Below are 16,165 nucleotides of genomic sequence, written 5' to 3'. Positions count from 1 at the left end.
AGAGCTCCCTGCCCTGAGCCTGGTGCTTGGGCAAGTGGCCTCCAGCTGCCGGACTCAAGGGTGAGGGTGCTGCCGCTACCTGTCCTCGTCCTTACCCCCTCCATGCTGGCTCCCCACATCTGGGAAGGTCTGCCCTCGGGGGGGAGGGGGGGCCAGGGGCAGAGTGGTCTTTGCCCACAGGCCCTGCCTGGGCTCAGGTCCTGCCTGGGCTCAGGCCCTTTGGGCCCAGGTGGCCACCCCGAGGCCTTGCTCCCTCCCCACCAGCTCTTCTGCGGCCTCTTTGGCAGCAGCCCCTCCTGGCAGGCTCTCCTCTCAGCCCCCAGGGACCTGCGTTCCCCTCTTCCTCCTACCAGGGAGGGGAGGACACTGTTCCTGGCTCCCCTTCTGGCCTGCCCCTCCCAGCCTCCCACACTGGCCTTGGAGGCTATCTCTCGGCACAGGACCCCTGCCGGGCTGCGGGCTCCTCCCCAGTGCCACCGAGGACCCCCCACCCCCATCACACCCACCAGGCCCCTCCCTGCCCCACTGGGCTGTGGGCTCTGCTTTCAACCCCAAGTGACTGTGAGCATTCCTTCCACTCCAGGTCTCTGGGCCTCTGCTGCCCACTCTGTGAACCGGGTCTGCGGCAGGGTCCCGGGGAGGTGAAGCATGTAAATCTTTCCAGAAGCATCCATGAATGGTGACTTCTGTGAGCATCCCATTCCCGTGATTCGGAGGCCGCGTTACCCACGCTTGTGTTTCTGGCATCAGACTGCGCCTTGCAGCTGACATTCACCTCGACCGGCTGCTCCGGGGCCCTGAACGGTCTTTCTACTGCGGTGCCTACAAGCCTGGTTCTCAGGCGGGTTCTAGGCCAGTCCGTCCTCTTCAGAGCCATTCTCCTAGCACAGCCCTTGAGGCCCAAAACCTTCCTCTCACTGGGCTCAGCCAAGCAGCAGGGGTGGGAGTGGGCTGGGCCACTTAGCAGGAAAGGTCTCGCCCGGGGACCGTGTGGCCAGGCTCCTGGGGAGCCGGGGCTGCCTCCTCAGTGATTGTGCTGGGTGCTCAGCCCTGAGCCACCCTGGGGGCACGCAGAGAAGTGGGGGGGGGCTGAGCAGGGTCCCCCTGCCTGGGACACAAGCCCCACATGTGACGCCCATCGGAGCCCCCCCATCCCTGAGGCCCTCGGGGGAGCCGGGCAGACCAAGGTTCCAAAGCGGATGCCACTTAGGAGCCACGTGCCCATTGCCTGCCTGAGCCTCCATCTCCTCCGCTGCAGGAGGGGTGACCTCGCTGACCCACTGGCCTAAGTGGCACTTTGCTTCCATGAGCTGTTACCCTGGCCCAGGCAAATGCTGAGCTCCTCCGTGTTTGGAGGAAAGGCTTGGGATGGTGTGACTTAAGACGTGAGCCACTGAGCATGTATCACATTTCTCCAGGGGTCCTGAGAGCCTCCCACCAGGCAGGCCGACACCCGTGGGGCAGCGGGCGCCCACTGTGTCTGAGCCATGCCTCGCTGGCAGCTCCGTGCAGGGGGACGCAGTGTGCAAGGGACTGCAAGCTCCAGTGCCTGCCAACTCAGCAGCAGTCTGCTGCTCCCTCCCACACACCCTCGGGCACGCATGTGGCCCAAACCTGGGGCAGTCCTACCTTCCTCGCAGCTAGCCCCCGAGTGCCCGGGGCAGCACCTCCACTCCCGGGCGGTCACTGTCTTGTACATCACCTTGTATGTGGGTCTCACCACGGTTCTGTAGCTGGAAGAGTGACCAGGTGGCCCAGCTTAGACACGGTCCTCTGCTATTTCTCCCACTCCTCCGTGGCCACAAACCCAGAGCCCCCAGGGTCTTCTGCCCCTTTCGGGCCCCCTTGGAGCCTCTCTCCTTCTGCATTCTAGGATTCGGCCCTTCTAACCCTTCCCAACATTCCAGCCTTGGGGATCTGGGAACCAATTGGACAGGAAGTTCCTGCAAGCTGAGCCAGCCTGTCCCTAGCCATAAATGCTCACTGAGTGAAGGCATGTGAATGAGTGATGGAACTCCTCCCCCAGGAAGCCCTCCAGGGTGCCCCGAGAACCCAAGAGGAGGCGCTGAGTGGGCAAAGGGCCAACGCTCCCTTTTCTCCACCGCCCCGGGTCCCAGCCTTCCCCTGCACACCCAGGGCATTCCTACCACCAGGCCTTTGCCCATGCTGAACCTCCACCCTCGGGGCCATCAGCTCCTTCTCTACCACGGACTCACTCACCTGTTCCCTGGGCAGCTCATAGGCCAGGGGCAGTTCTGCAGCACGCGCTGAAGGTACGTGCCGTTTTGCACATGGCAGGAGATGGTGCGGGTCACCACGTACGAGCACCAGTTCCTGAAACAGACCCGAGGGGAGGAGCTCAGGTGCTACACACAGCCTCCTGCCCAGGACCCCAGCAGGGTGAGGGCAGGGGGCTGGGTTCTCTCCAGGGTCCCCGAGGCTCCAGGCAGAGAGACCCCTGAGCTCTCAGAGTCCTCAGGGCCCCAGTGGGAGTCTCCGTGCTGCTGTGGCTGAGGGGTGAATTCCACAGCCCTAGAGTGGGTGGCCGTGCGGGGGGCTCTCAGGCGGTCTTGGGGAGTGAGCTTCGGGGGACAAGATGGGAACGGGGCACCTTTGAAGGGCCTCTCCCTTCTCAACATCTCTCCTCTCAACCCGGACCCGTCCAGACCACCCTCACCTCCCGCCCCTCACAGGGACCCAGCAGGGGCCCCTCCATCTTGCCCTCGGTCTCTCCCGGGAGGGAGTGTAGTGCAGTGGAGGCCTGGCCTCGCCCCCTCCACCCTCAGCGCTTTAGAGATCTCCTGCCCCGTCTGCCGTGGGCCCCTCACCGCCAGGCCTTGCTCAGGCTGGGGCCCTGCCTGGTGCGCCCTTCCTCCACTGCTCCACGGGCACCTCCTCCCCTTGAAGCTCTGCTGCCCGCCGCGCTGCTCCCCTGTCTTCCCACCCCCACCTCCACCTCGGCAGCACTGCTGGGCCCTGCCCTGGGTCCCGCAGCACTCGGTCCACCTGTCCTGGGGATTCACGTCCGCCCCTCCCCCATCCCCCCACCTCACCCAGGCCCTGTGTCACTTATCGTCCTCGTGCCCCTTCTGTGCGACAGCTGTGACGTGCAGTGTCCCAAGGATGGAGGACTGACTTCTCCAAATGCTAACTGATAATCACAGTGCACTGCACATATTGGGCACCTACTGTATGCTAGGGGGATTTACATCATCTTCCCACAGTGATCCAGGAAAGCAACCCCCTTTTACAGAGGGGTAAATTGAGGCTCAGGGAGGGTGAAAATGCTCACGTCACAGAGCTGGTGCACGGTGGAGCGGATTTGAACCCAGTTATACGGATGGCCCGGGTTGGCCCCTAACTCCGTCTCTAAGGCCTCCTCTCTGTCTCCCCTCGGTCTCCTGAGTCACAAGCCCGCAGCTCCATGAAGGGCCTGGCCTGGGAACTTGCTGACCCTGGGCTCCGGGCCACAGAGGAGAGCCACAAAGGGCTCAGGCTGAGAAGGGTCACCTGAAACGGTCCCTCTTTTCCCAGCTCTGGCAAAACACACAGAGCCGGTGACCCCATGCTGGGCCGAGGGCCACTGAGCACCTGGAATGTCCCGGCCCTCACAGAGGTGCCTGCCACCACTGAAACCCAGCCCCACAACGGCTGCCCCGCCCCCGCCCAGGCCCACCTGAAGAAGCACAGCCTTGGCTGGGACCAGTCTACCAGCTTGATGTGTGACCCTGGGGAAGCCCCTTTGCCGCTGCGTGTCACGCTGGAACTGGTCCAGGAGGAGGGAACAGCCTAGCCAGGAGGCAGGGAGGAGGGATGGCTGATGTGGCGGGAGCTCAACATTGCCCTGGGCCAGCCGCCCCGAGGAGGAGGTGGCGGGTGCTCGGGGCAGTGCCGTCAGGACTGGCGCAGCCTGGGAACAGCCTGAACGGGACCGCTGGACACGGATGCTGGGAAAGAGCCCGAGGTCTCGCTGGGATGACCACTAAACCTGGGTATGGGGGAACAGCCCGTGCAGACCACCAGAGAAAGACTGCATTCCTATTACACTAACAGAAAGCCGAAGACCGTGTGCACACGCGTGTGCACGTATAGCCGTGTGTGTGTGAAGTTGGGGGAAGCTCATGTTCACATCAAACTGCCGCCCCTGGGGGCCTGGAGGGGCTTTCCGGAGGTTCCACTGCCTGTGCTCACAGCAGCCTCTGGTCCTGCTTGCCGTGTGCCGAATGCCGAGAGCTGGGCCCCGGGCCTCTGACGCCCGGCTGTAAGTGCCACGGACAGAGGGGAGGGCTGAGGCCCCGGGGTCCAGATGGACCCTACACGCCCTTGGGGAGTGACCCGGTCACGGTGGGAACTCAGGCCTGTCTGCCCCCCGAGTTTGTGTTCTTAACCTTATGCTGGAAGTGATTTTCCTGACGAGCAGGTGGGGATTTGTATAAGTTTAATAGATACTTTAGGGCTCCCGGAGCTGTGGTTTTCAACCTGCTGGGGTTTTGTTCGGGAAAGTGGTGTGCATTGTGGTCCCTCCCCAGAAAAATGCACAAAACTTGGGGCACAAGTTCAGGGGGACTCAGGGGCTCCCTGAAATCTGTGAAGACCCCCCGGCTGGCCCAGGGACACTGTGAGGGAACGAAGGTGGGAGGGAGGGAGGACCCTGGGCAGCAACAGAAGCTCCAGACACAGCAGGGGCCCTGGGCACAGAATGAAGGCCGTGGGCCAGGGGACAGACGCACACTCACAGCACACGTGTGCAGGCACACACTTCAGTGTGCACACAGTGAGCACAAGGCACAGTGAGCATAGACACACTCGCACGTGCTTACGTGCACACAACTCCCAGACACATACAGACGACTCCCAGGACACGCACACGCTCGGGGACACGGTCGGACCGAAGCAAACCCCGCGGAAGTGACTGTCCTCTGCACCAGGGCGCATGCCTGCACACACAGGGCTGTGCACCTTCACACACACGCCTGGACCGTGCTGGGGGACATGGGTCTGTGACTGCCCACAGCTGCCCAGGCCGCCCCTCTTTGGGGAGCCAGAAAAAACAATTTTTTCTTTTTCCTTAATTAAAATCTCCCCCTTCGTAGGTCGCTGCATGGCTCCGTGGTTCATCTCCCACAAGTCGGAGTTTGCTTGAGTCCTCTGCTCAGAAGACAGGGAGCCGGTGGACAGCTGGCCAGACATTGTAGATGGGAGGGGACACTCAGGCCAGAGGGGACACAAGGTTGGCCCTCGGTCCCCTCCTCCTGGCCTTGAAGACCCCAAACCTGTTGCCCCCAGGGTAAACCCGAGCTCCCTCACAGGGTCCCAGCCTGGCCCCCTGCCCGTGTGCCCGCCCTGGTCCACTTTCCAGAAGCAGCAGAGGCTCTTGCAGAGCACAGACCTAACGGTGCCGCTGCCCGTGGTGGAGTCCGCTGCCGTGTGAGCCCTGACCGCTCTGCCCTACGGGCTGCCCCTCCCGCTGCCCTCTGACCTTCCTGCCCTCCCTCCCACCTGCTGCATTCTCCCATACCTCAGGCCTTTGCACACTAGATTCGCTCTGCCTGGGAAGCCCTCCTCCTGCTTCCGCAAACTCCAATTCATCATTGGCGTCTCGGTCCTGAGGACCCCAGCAGAACTAGGCCCCTCCAGGGGCCACAGCAGCCCTGAGCATCTGGGGGAAGGACATTGTGCCACGGCAGGACGGGGTTTAGCCTGAGGGTGCACGGAGAGGTTTGCTGAATGACTAAGAGCCATGGCCCTGGGCAGAGGGGCCAGGACCCAGGTTCCCAGAGCCTGGAAACCCTGCCTCAATCCTGCTGCCCCCGGGGGCTTCCTTTCCTGGGCTGTGGTAGGTGATGAGCTGCCCAAGAACCTGGTGAGGCTGGGCCACCTCTGGTGGGACAGGGCAAGGGCAGGGGCCGGGAGCAGGCAGCCCTTCTCTCCTGGGTCTGCCACTTCTGCCTGCTCAGCACCTTCTGGGCCACTGGGGGAAGGAAAACAGGCCAGACCAGCTCAGCCTGGCACCAGCTGTCCCACTGGTCCCCCCTCGCCCGCCCCCAACTTGCCCTCCACCTCCTGCCGCGAGGGGCCCAGGGGACTTTGTCTCCGAGGGGCCCAGGGCTGCGATCCGGAACAGTGATAGGGGCTAATTGCAGGAGGCAGCCAAGCGGGCTGGGGGCCAAGGGCCGTTGTGAAAAGGAGAGGAAAGAAAGGGGACCTACCGGGTGGGGGTGGGGTGACTACAGCGAGAACCCCACACTGGAGGCGAAGTTCTCGTCCTAGCTCTGCTGCTTCCTAACTCGGTGACCTTGGACAAGGCCCTGACCCTCTCTGGGCCTTACTCTGTCCATCTGCAAATGGGGACAGCACATGCTCCTCTGGGGAGGTCTCCCACAAAGCGCTTAGCACAGTGCTAACAGCTATTGGTAATTCTTGTTTCTGCACTATGACGACACATGGCCCCCAGCCCATGGCTGTGGCCTGGGGCCTTCCCTGGGGGCTGGGGACACCAGCACAGTGTCTTCCACACAGAGCCCCCCCCCATGGCTGCAGGGCAGGCACTGTCAGGCTCTACATTTCACAGAGGGGGAGACTGAGGCTCCGAGAGGGGTCACCTCCCCAGCACACCCATGTGGGTGTGGTGCTGGGTCTGAGAGCCCTGGGGAGGGGCTGGGAGGGGGATTCCCCAGTCTCCTGGATCCTAGCACTTGCCCCCAGGAAGCTGGGACTGCAGCGGGAGGAGGCCTGGGCCGGGACACTGGTGAACGGCTTTAACCCTAGATGAGGGTTCAGGCCGGAAGGGACCTCCGAGGGGCAGGAAGCAGTCCCAGCAGGGATGGGGGGACAGACAGGGGTAGAGGTGAGCTAGGCAGCTCTGCACGGCCCTGAGGCACCCTCGTTCTGGGGTCTCAAAGTCTCACCACATTCCTGGGGCTGGGGGCGGCCCCTTGGATGCCTTCCCAGGCCCCCCCTCCCCAGACACAAAGCCTCTTTTCTGCCTCTTGTCCCTTGGCTGCCAAGGGGCGCCTGGGGCGCCGGGCCGGGGGTGGAGGGAGGGTGGATGGGGCGAGACATCCCCGTGCTGTCTCCAGCGACGCTGGGATGAGGCCACAAGGGGAAGTCCTGGCAGCCTCGGACTACAGATTCCTCCGGTTCAGGGTCCCTTCCCCCACCTAGTGCTGGTGGTGGCAGGGACCTCTGCTATTATGGCGGGACCCGAGCTGGTCCTTCCCATGGGGACAGGAGAGAGGGAGACAGTGAGGAAGCTGAGAAGGAAAGCGAGACCCGAGCCCTGGCTGGCGTAGCTCGGTGGATTGAGCGTGGGCTGGGAACTAAAGTGTCCCAGGTTCGATTCCCAGGCAGGGTACATTCCTGGGTTGCAGGCCATAACCCCCAGCAACCGCACATTGATCTCTCTCTCTCTCTCTCTCTCCCCCCCCCTTCCTTCCCTCACTAAAAATGGATGAATAAAATCTTAAAAAATAAATAAATAAATAAAAATTAAAAAAAAAAAAAAAAAAAAAAGAAAGCGAGACCCAGGGCTGCGAAGTGACCTCCCTGTCACATGCTCAGTGCGGGAAAGAGCCAGGGCCAGAACCCTAACCACGACCCGCAGAGCTTTCCCAAACCTGGAAGCTGGCGGCTCTGCTAGGCTGGGAAGGACGCTGGGATTGGGAGCTGGCTGGCCTGGGCCAAGGAGCCTCTGGTCCTTGCAGGCCTCGGTCTGTATCTAGGGGCCAACGGCAGTGCCCTTGGGATGCCTGTGATGCTCAGGCCACCCTGAGCTGTCGTGAACACACAGGGTGACAGTCCCCAGTGACCACCAGACAACTGCCCACAGCCACCATCCTGCTGCCACCCAGGAAGCCCTGGGGGCGAGGGACCCAGGCTGGCAGGCCCTGTCCTGGACCGGCAGGGCGGCGGGAGGGCAGGCTGGGCCTTACGTCCTCTCGGCCCTCACCCTGACCCCAACAACGAGAATTCCCAGGTCAGAGTCTCGGTCATCTCAGCGGCTGGGATCCCGGGGGTTCACACCCGTGTCCTGGGCAGGTCACATCCCCCCTTGAGCCTCAGTTTCCCCCTCCATGGATAGGGCACTGCAGAAACGCATGCCTCCCGAGGCAGACGGGAAGGTTTGGGAGGCTCTGGATGCAGGTGAAATGCCCAGCACCGGCCAGCGGCGGTCGCCAGGCAGCAGGTGGCGGCTGTGATGTCTGCCACCTGTCCGTCCATCCCTGTCTCAGAAGACAGGTCTTCCGGCCTCTGAGCCTCAACCACCTTTCCCCTCCAGCCCCGCCCGGGTCCCCTGCTCTTGCCAGCCCAGCGAGGGCACGCTAGCCCCGAGACCACGGAGCGAGGAGAACTTCTGCAAGAATCAGAGAAGTGAGGCCATAGCGGGTGGGGCCGGGCAGGCGTTCCAACGTGAAGAAAAGGCCAGGGGAGGCCTTTTCCGCAGCGCGGAGGCTGTCCGACGCCTGCCTGGCTGGCCGGCCCTTCCGCAGGGACCCCAGCGGAGGCAGGGGCTGCAGCCAGGACAGCGCCAGGCAGGCTCACACGGTGCCATCAAGGCCAGGAAGATGCGGATTGGAACCCCAGCTTTTCTATTAATGACCCACAAGCCTAGAGGATTATGTCCGTTTTCTGGGGCTTCAGTTTGCTCATCTGCCAAGTGGGAACAAGTGTCCCGGAGCCTCTTTCAGTCCTTGAAGGACTAACCAGGACACTGCCTGCGAAGGGACCCTCACTGGTCCTGGAAGATGCTCCGCAAATGCCAGCAGGGAGAAGAGAAGGCTCGGGGCTCGGGAGAGAGCGGCGGAAGAGTAGCCCTATCTCTGTCCAAAAATGCCAGGTCCCCGGGGGCGACACTAACCCGGGGGCATTGAAACTCCACCCCTGCCTCTTTCCTCCCGGTGAAATAAATAGCCGGTACTAAAAAAAGCCAGGAGCAAGGAAAAGGGAGGAGAGCCCTCGAAGTGTCAGCTAGGGGATGTCCGGGGCTCTCCTAACTGTGGGGCGGGTGGGGGGCGGAGGCTTGGGCTAAGGGGACCAAAATCCTGCGGGGGAGGGGGTTGTCCCCGTTGCTCCCTGTCCCCCTCCTCTGGGGCTCTGGGGGTGAAATGGTGGGGGGATGGAGGAGGCTGTCAGGGAGGGGGCGCTGCCGGCTCCAGACACACGGAGTAGAGGACCTTGGCACTTCTGGGAGCCTCTGCCACATAGTGGGGCGAGCCAGGGTCCCTGCCCCCACCCGGGCTGGCACTGCGGTGGGGCGCCAGGTTCCTTTCCCAGTTCAGGGCTTGCACGAAGGTTGCGGGGGGCGGAGGGAGGCAGGGAGTGCCTGGAGTCCCGGCCCCCCACCCCAGGCTGGCAGGGCGCAGAAGTAAGTGGCGGTGGGGGCCAGCCCTTACCTGCGTCCGGAGAACGGGGCTCCCCCGACGCTCCATGCAGCGCTGCCCCCCGGGAGCAGGAGCCCGAGGCAGAACAGAGCCCAGGCCCGCGGGCCGCCCATGCTGCGCCCGGCGCCCTCCGCGCGCGGCCCCTCGCCGTCGCCGCCCCCAGCCTGCCGTCCACGCCCGCTCGCGCCGCCAGCCGCCCGGGACGCGCGGATCCCGGTTCCCAGCGCTGCGGCGGGAGGGCGGGAGGGAGGCGGGCGCGGGGCGGAGGCGCGCATCCCGGCCTCGCCCGGCCCCTCGGCGCGGCCCCCCGCCCCCTGCGCCGCCGCTGCCAACCCGGAAGGAGCCCCCGGGGGGCGGGGGCGGGGGCGGGCGTCCCCGCCGGGAGGCCTGTCAGGTGCCCACCTGATCCCGGCACTGTGCGCCGCGTGCTCCTTTGGGTGCGGGGTGCCAGTTCGGAGATGCCCTCCCACGTGTTGCAGACGGAGGGACTGCGTCCCGGGCCGCGGTCTCAGAGCCGTCCTAGTCACATCCAAGAGCAGAGGCTGCCAAGCCTGAGCTAATGATGGGGGAGCCTCATCCCGCCCCCCCGCCCTTTTTTTGAGGGATCTAGTTCCTGAGGCACGTGGGATCGGCCATCCGTGCAACAAAGGCTTCCTGAGCAGTGAGCACCGCTGCGTGCAGGACACCTCACCTCCGCCCTACATCCTGTTCAGTTTAACCTGCCAACTCCTCCGGGAGACGTGGGCACAATTATCCCCATTTCCCAGAAAGGAAAACGGAAGCCCAGGCACCCAAGGTCTCCTTGGAAGGACAAGTCCTGTGTTAATCTCCTAAGGCCAGTGTCCACTCCTCCCTGTATTACAGATGGAGAAACTGAGGCACAGCAAGAAAACATCATTTGCTTAAAGCCTTTCCTCAGCGGTTGGAAGAGCTAGGTTTTGAACAGAAATCTCCTGACTTCAGAGGGGGCCATCCGCTCTTAAGCACAGTTCCGGAAGAGAGCAGGTTGGTCTGGGGCCCGCATTTCCCGTCTGTGACAAGGTAAAGGCTAGGTGAGAGCGGAGCTCCTTCATCTGGGGCGCCCGGGCGAGCCAGCCTCTGGGGAGAGGGCTGTGAACACCAGGTGCAAGCGAACGTGTGTTTGTGGTGCGTGTGAGTGTGCAGGGATGGTGGGTGTGTGTGCTCGTGGGGCAGGACCACTGCTCTCATCAGAGGGGACCCCGAATCCTCTGAAACTCTGGGACGACCTCTAACCCCCTTCTGCCTAGAGTGAGGCGCAGCGGTCAGTCCAGGGCTGGGGGATCCCTGTCAGCTTGGTGGTGCAGTGGGGGCCTGTCCCTCAGAACCCTGCCGTGGGTTTGTCCCGATCCCAGATCTCTGCTAGGAACGTGCCTGCCAGCCCCACCTCTGAGCTTGGAGGACTGCCTCTCCCGGACGCGCCAGGGCTGGGGGCACCAGCTGCCAGGGCCCGAGTCAGCGCCGGCCGCGGTGTGCTGACACTGAGGGAGCTGACCCTGTCTCCCCGAGGGGACGGGTCAGCGGTGAGAGCTGGGCTCCAACCCAGCCTCTGCCACCTCTGCTGGAGCCAGCTTGGGCGGCCCCGCCCTTCTCTGAGCCTCAGTGTCTCTTTGCAAGGAGCACAGTCCCACATCCCCTAGGGGGCCGTGGGCAGGAATGAGATGTCACGGCTGTGCCCTGGCACCCACCTTCCCCTGCCTCACACGGTCCCCCTAGGGCAGCCCACGTGCTCCGATGACATCACCACGGTGTCAACTTTGCCCCTTTGGGAAGCTCCCTCCCTCCCTTCCACATGTGATTTTGGGGCACCTACTCTGTGCCACCTATGTGACCCCTCCCAGGAAATGCGGCTCTGTGCCTCTCTGGTTAGCCCTTGTTTTTGACACAACCAGATCAGTGACTTAATCCCTTGGGTGACTTGTCATTCTTGAGGGGCCATCTCCTGAGAGGCTCCCAGGCCCCGTCCTCATTCGGGCCGAGTGGCCTCGATCAAAATCCATCTTTCCCAAGGGCACCCCGAGGGGCATGCAGCTCTTCAGGAAGGGGAAGAGCTGGGCAGTGGCCCCTGTCCCGGCGAGGGCTTTGGAGGGCCTGTGAGGTGACTGGGCGCTCTGACGGGTGCCGCAGAGCGAGGAGGCAGCGCCGGGGCTGTCTGCAGCATGTCCCAGACGGTCCTGTGATCAATGTGCTGTGATTGATGGCATCTCATCCCTTTCCCACCGAGCTCACGGCAGCTTCGGGCCACTGTGGAATTTCTCCACCAAGGGACCCTCTCAGTGAAAGCCGTTACCAACAGTTTGACACCAGAGGGGACCCTCTCCTTGCTGTGAGGCAGGGACCCCTTTGGCCCGGCCATTTATTTATGGCCACAGTCACACCCCGTGACAGTGCAGCCTACTGGTTACTGCACAGGCTCAGTACCCCACGGGCCTCAATGTCCACTCCTGTGTGACTTGGGACAAGATACCTCCCTCTCTAAGGCTCATTTTCTTGCCTGAAAAATTAAGTCCTAGGACCTTTTTAAGATTCTTCTGTCTCAAGAGTTCATGCTTCTGGGAAAATATGAGGACTTTGGGTCTCCCTACAGGCACAGCCCAAAGCCCCCCGTTTTTATGGCGTATTTTTTCCATTACCATGTAGTCCCCTTACATCCCACTCCTCCCTCCCCTGAGCTCCCTTTAAGGGCAAACTTTCCTGGTGACTGTCAGCCTGTTTCCTGGTCTTCTCCCCTCCCTGAGCAGGAAGGGCAGGAAATGCTGCCGGGACCTGGGTCTTGCTCACTTGAGGTTTCAGTATTTGCTGAGACTAAGCGGGGGAGCCGCTGGCTTGAGGTCTCAGGCCTGTCCCTGTGGGCGGGACCTCCGCCCCAGGGGCTGGTCCCCTCCGCTGCCAAGACCAGACCACAACCGCTGGTAAGGACAGCAGCTTCCGGTGGGAGCTCTGACTGTGCCAGGTGCTGCGCTAAGCGTTTTGCTTGCTTTGTCCCCTGCCCTGATCTCCACCACCCGTGGGGGCAGGGTGGGCCTTTTTACCCCTTCCCCAGGTGTGGGGCTTGCCCCAGGTGCCCAGCGGGTGAGTGATGGCTACCCAGTAGGCCACACTGCTGCCCTCTGGCTGAGCCTTTCCTTCAGTGGGACGTCTTTGGGGGAAAAAATGAAAACTCAGCTCAGATTTAGGCTCTCGTCTGGGAGCTGACGAGGTGAGAGAGCACACAGGGACCACACAGGGACACGGGCCGGGACACGTGTACACGTGTGCACACACTCCCACACGCACCCCCTCCCCAGCAGGCCTCCTGGTTGGACTCACTGGCACGTCCACCCTGCCCTAGTCCAAACAGGAAATGCTGTTCTCCCACAGCAAACAAACCTGGCTCCCAGCCTCCTTTCCCTGTCACCTCCCACTGGGCTCACACTAAGTGCCTCCTTCCTGTGCCTGTCTCCCACTGGACAGCGGCCCCAGCTCGGGGCGCCCACATCAGTCCTGTTTACGCACCGGTTTATGTGAGCGCGGGCCCTCCACTGGCTCTGCACCCGGTTCGAGCCCCTTCTGTCGGTGAGGACGCAGGCCACGGGGGCTGAGCCTTGCCCAGAGTGCATGGTGGCAGCCCCCAGCGACCCAGAGCCTGTGGCGGCAGCCCTGGATGTCACGAAAGGGAAGGGGCCATGTCAACCCAGTGGCCTTCAAAGCCTCTGCCCAGACAAAGGGCCGGGCAGAGGGCGGGGCCTTCCCTGTGCTTCCAGGTTGGGGAACAATGCCCCTTTCTGTGCCTTTGATCTGCAGGCCTGGCCCCGCTGCCCCTCCGTCACAGAGCAGGGGCACCCTGTTGGGCCTGAGTGGGGTTACTGGCGAACCCAGAGAGCCTGCAGCTGCCTGGCCAAGTTATTTATGCTTCACGGAGCTGCCCTTCTCACCCAGCTCATTCCTTCGCCATGGAGCTGGGACTGGGGCTGGAGGGAAGTGAAGAGAGGAAGGAAGCTGCTGGAAAATCATAAATTAGGGCTCTGAGAGGGCCTTCCTGCCTCCTCAAGAGTCCTCTGGAGGAGAAGCCTGCACCTTTGGGTGGGGGGAGGACAACAGAATGACAGGGCAGGGACAAGCAAGCGTGGCAGGCAGGGCGCCTGCATTTGGGGTTAGGAGACCCACATGTTCAGGATGACCCAGAGTGAGTCCCTTCTCTCCAGGCCTCAGTCCCCCCATCTGGAAAATGGGGTGATACAGACTTGGGGACTTTCCTGTGACCATGTAGGAATGGACAAATGAGAGGCCTTCTCCTTAAGGTTCGTCCCACTTCCCTTCCTCTGGCCTTCTCCTTAAGGTTCGTCCCACTTCCCTTCCTCTGGTCCCCTCCCCCAAATCCCCTCCTTTCTGCCCCATTTACCTTTGTTGGGATCCCTTACTCTGCTTCTCTTTCCACACCTCCCCTCCTGCAAAAATGGACTAATGAAGTCTCCTTAGGCAGCGTCTACCTAGCTGGAGATAGAGGGAGAAGCTGTTGGTTCATTCATACTAGAGTGTTCATGACTGATACAGTTAATGTGGTTAAATGTCAGGAGGCAGTTAACAGTGATTCTTCTTCATTTAAGGCCTAAATCACGAATAGTGGAACTTCTAGGCTGATGGGGGGTGGTGCTTATTGAGCAAAGGTCTAGGAACCAGATTTGCCAAGGGAGATGACCTTCTGTGTGGGGAGGTGCCCATCTCCGCACCCCTGTGAGGTGAAACCCACCCTCTGCTGGACACATCTGAAATGGGGCCCAAAAGTCGCTGTGGGTCGGATGGGTCTGGCAGGTGTGAAGGGCAGGCAAGAGGGGCTACTCAGCGAAGAGACTGTCCAGCAGCCCACCTGCCCGGCACACATCAGGAGATCCTGCTGAGCCAGGAGCACCTGGGCCTACCCCACCTGACACCCCCGATGGGAATGGTTGCTTCCTCTGAGGAAGTGGCTCTGAGGGGGAGGAGGGGGATGAGAGGAGTAGAGAGGGGGTGGAGCCAGGGAGAGACACAGAGATACCCAGAGAGGAAAGAGGGCCAGCAAGCCAGAGGTAGAGTGATGCAAGTGGGTCAAAGAAATGTAGAAAGAGACGGGGAAAGACACGCAGAGAGACAGACACTGAGAGAAAGGCGCTTTGGGAAGAGGACCCCAGGCTGTGGGTCTCCACGTCTGTGGGAGCTGGACAGAGGGGCCGCACCAGGGTGCCAGCTCAGCACCACACTGGGGCCCTCAGCCGTCCCTCTGCACCCCATGGGCTCTGGCCTCCCTCAGACCTGCACCCCAACAGAGAGGAGCCTCGAGGCCAGAGAACCAGCCCTTCCTCCATCTGCCACCCATGTCTGGTACCGGCTGACCAGTGGGCTCGGCACTGCCTGCAGCTGATATAAATTAGGAACAGACAGCCCTGTTAGGCAGATGGAGCCACTGGAGGAAGCATTCCCAGCCTGGAGCCTGGCCCGGGGAACTCTTAAGTAGATGGATGGCCTCATGGGGGATGTGCATTCCCCAAGCACCTGGACTCCAGGCTCTCCCGGCCACACCCTCCCGTCCAGCCCTGCGGGGCCAAGCCCGGACCCCCTCCATCTGCCCGTTCCTTGGCTTCATCCCATCCGGCCTCCACCCTCTTGTGGGATGTGGCCGTGGTCTCCTTGGTGGCCTCTCACCTCCTCTCTGACTGTTCCAGGCCTTCAGGATCGTCCCAAAGGCAGATAGAGCCCAGTAAGCCTGTGAGCCTCCCTGCTGCTCTCAGGCTGAGAACCGGACCCGGCCCGGCCTGCTCGCCCTCCCTCTGCCCCAGACCCTGGACACCAAACACGTCTTAGGTCCCGGCCCAACTGTGTTTTCCAGCTGGCCTCCGGGCTTTCCCATCCTGTCCCCTCTGCCTTCCAATGTCCACTCACCCTTCAGTCTCAGCTCAGACATCACCCCTCCCCGCCTCTGGGAAGGCGCCCATACCCCCAAGACTGGGTCACGTGTCTACTGGGCTTCCCCACTCACCGAGTTCTGTGCTGGGGCCATCTGTGGATTTCTCTGGTTCCCCTGATGCATCATAAGTAGGTGCAGATGCTGGGCCCTTTTGGAATTTTCCTCAGAGTTCTAGGAAAGATATATATATATATATACACACCAGAAGCCATAAAACATACATTTGGGTACATAAAGGTTTCTTCACAGAGAAAAACTAGTTGGAAAATTTTGCGACTTGTCAATCAGATTAAAAGGCTAATCTCCAAATATAAAGAACTCTTACAAATCAACATCAATCAATGACAAACGGAGAAATAGAAAAAGGTGATAAACTAACCATGTGGAATGAGAAAGCATCCAACTTCACTCGAGAGAAAAGTAATGCAAACGAGAACCACAATGAGGTGGCATCACGTTTCAAAAGTGATGGTGAGGACTTAGATTTTTGATAAAACGGGTTGGCAAGTGTCACTTCACATATGGAGTCTCTGGAGCACAACTGGTAATATGTAATAAAAGTTACAATGTGTATACTCCTTCAACTGAGCGATTGTGCGTATATTTACAGAGAACACGAGAAAAGTAACTGTGATATTATCTGTAGAAGCAGAAGGCTGGGAAAAGCCTGAATGCCCACCGCCAGAGACTGACACCTTAGGGTCCGTCCTTCCGTCTGTAGGACTTGAGGGGATGGACCAATGAGAGGCCTTCTCCTTCAGCTTCTGGTCCCTGCCCCCCAATCCCCTTTCTACTGCCATTGAAAAGAACAAAGGCGTTCCCATCAGACTGTCAGCTGATTTCTGAA

The 16,165-nt window shown here is 61.4% G+C and overlaps 1 protein-coding gene across 4 annotated transcripts in view; it reads right to left on the bottom strand.

Moving 5' to 3' along the window:
* The window catches only part of EMID1 (EMI domain containing 1), a 37,415-nt gene extending 27,824 nt beyond the window's left edge, over positions 1 to 9,591 (bottom strand). For all 4 annotated transcript variants that reach the window (XM_036013740.1, XM_036013742.1, XM_036013741.1 and 1 more), the window contains exons 1-3: positions 9,393 to 9,591; positions 2,221 to 2,334; positions 1,630 to 1,733 (exon numbers count right to left, since the gene is read on the bottom strand). In XM_036013740.1, the coding sequence (XP_035869633.1) occupies positions 1,630 to 1,733; positions 2,221 to 2,334; positions 9,393 to 9,493 (319 nt within the window). In that variant the 5' untranslated portion in view covers positions 9,494 to 9,591. The remainder of the gene's footprint in view (positions 1 to 1,629; positions 1,734 to 2,220; positions 2,335 to 9,392) is intronic.
* Positions 9,592 to 16,165: the final 6,574 nt, after the last annotated feature.

The sequence above is a fragment of the Phyllostomus discolor genome, chromosome 13 (assembly GCF_004126475.2).
Source record: "Phyllostomus discolor isolate MPI-MPIP mPhyDis1 chromosome 13, mPhyDis1.pri.v3, whole genome shotgun sequence".
Lineage (NCBI taxonomy): Eukaryota > Metazoa > Chordata > Mammalia > Chiroptera > Phyllostomidae > Phyllostomus > Phyllostomus discolor.
Note: the sequence above shows the minus strand (reverse complement) of the source record. Positions and strands in the feature narration are given on the sequence as shown.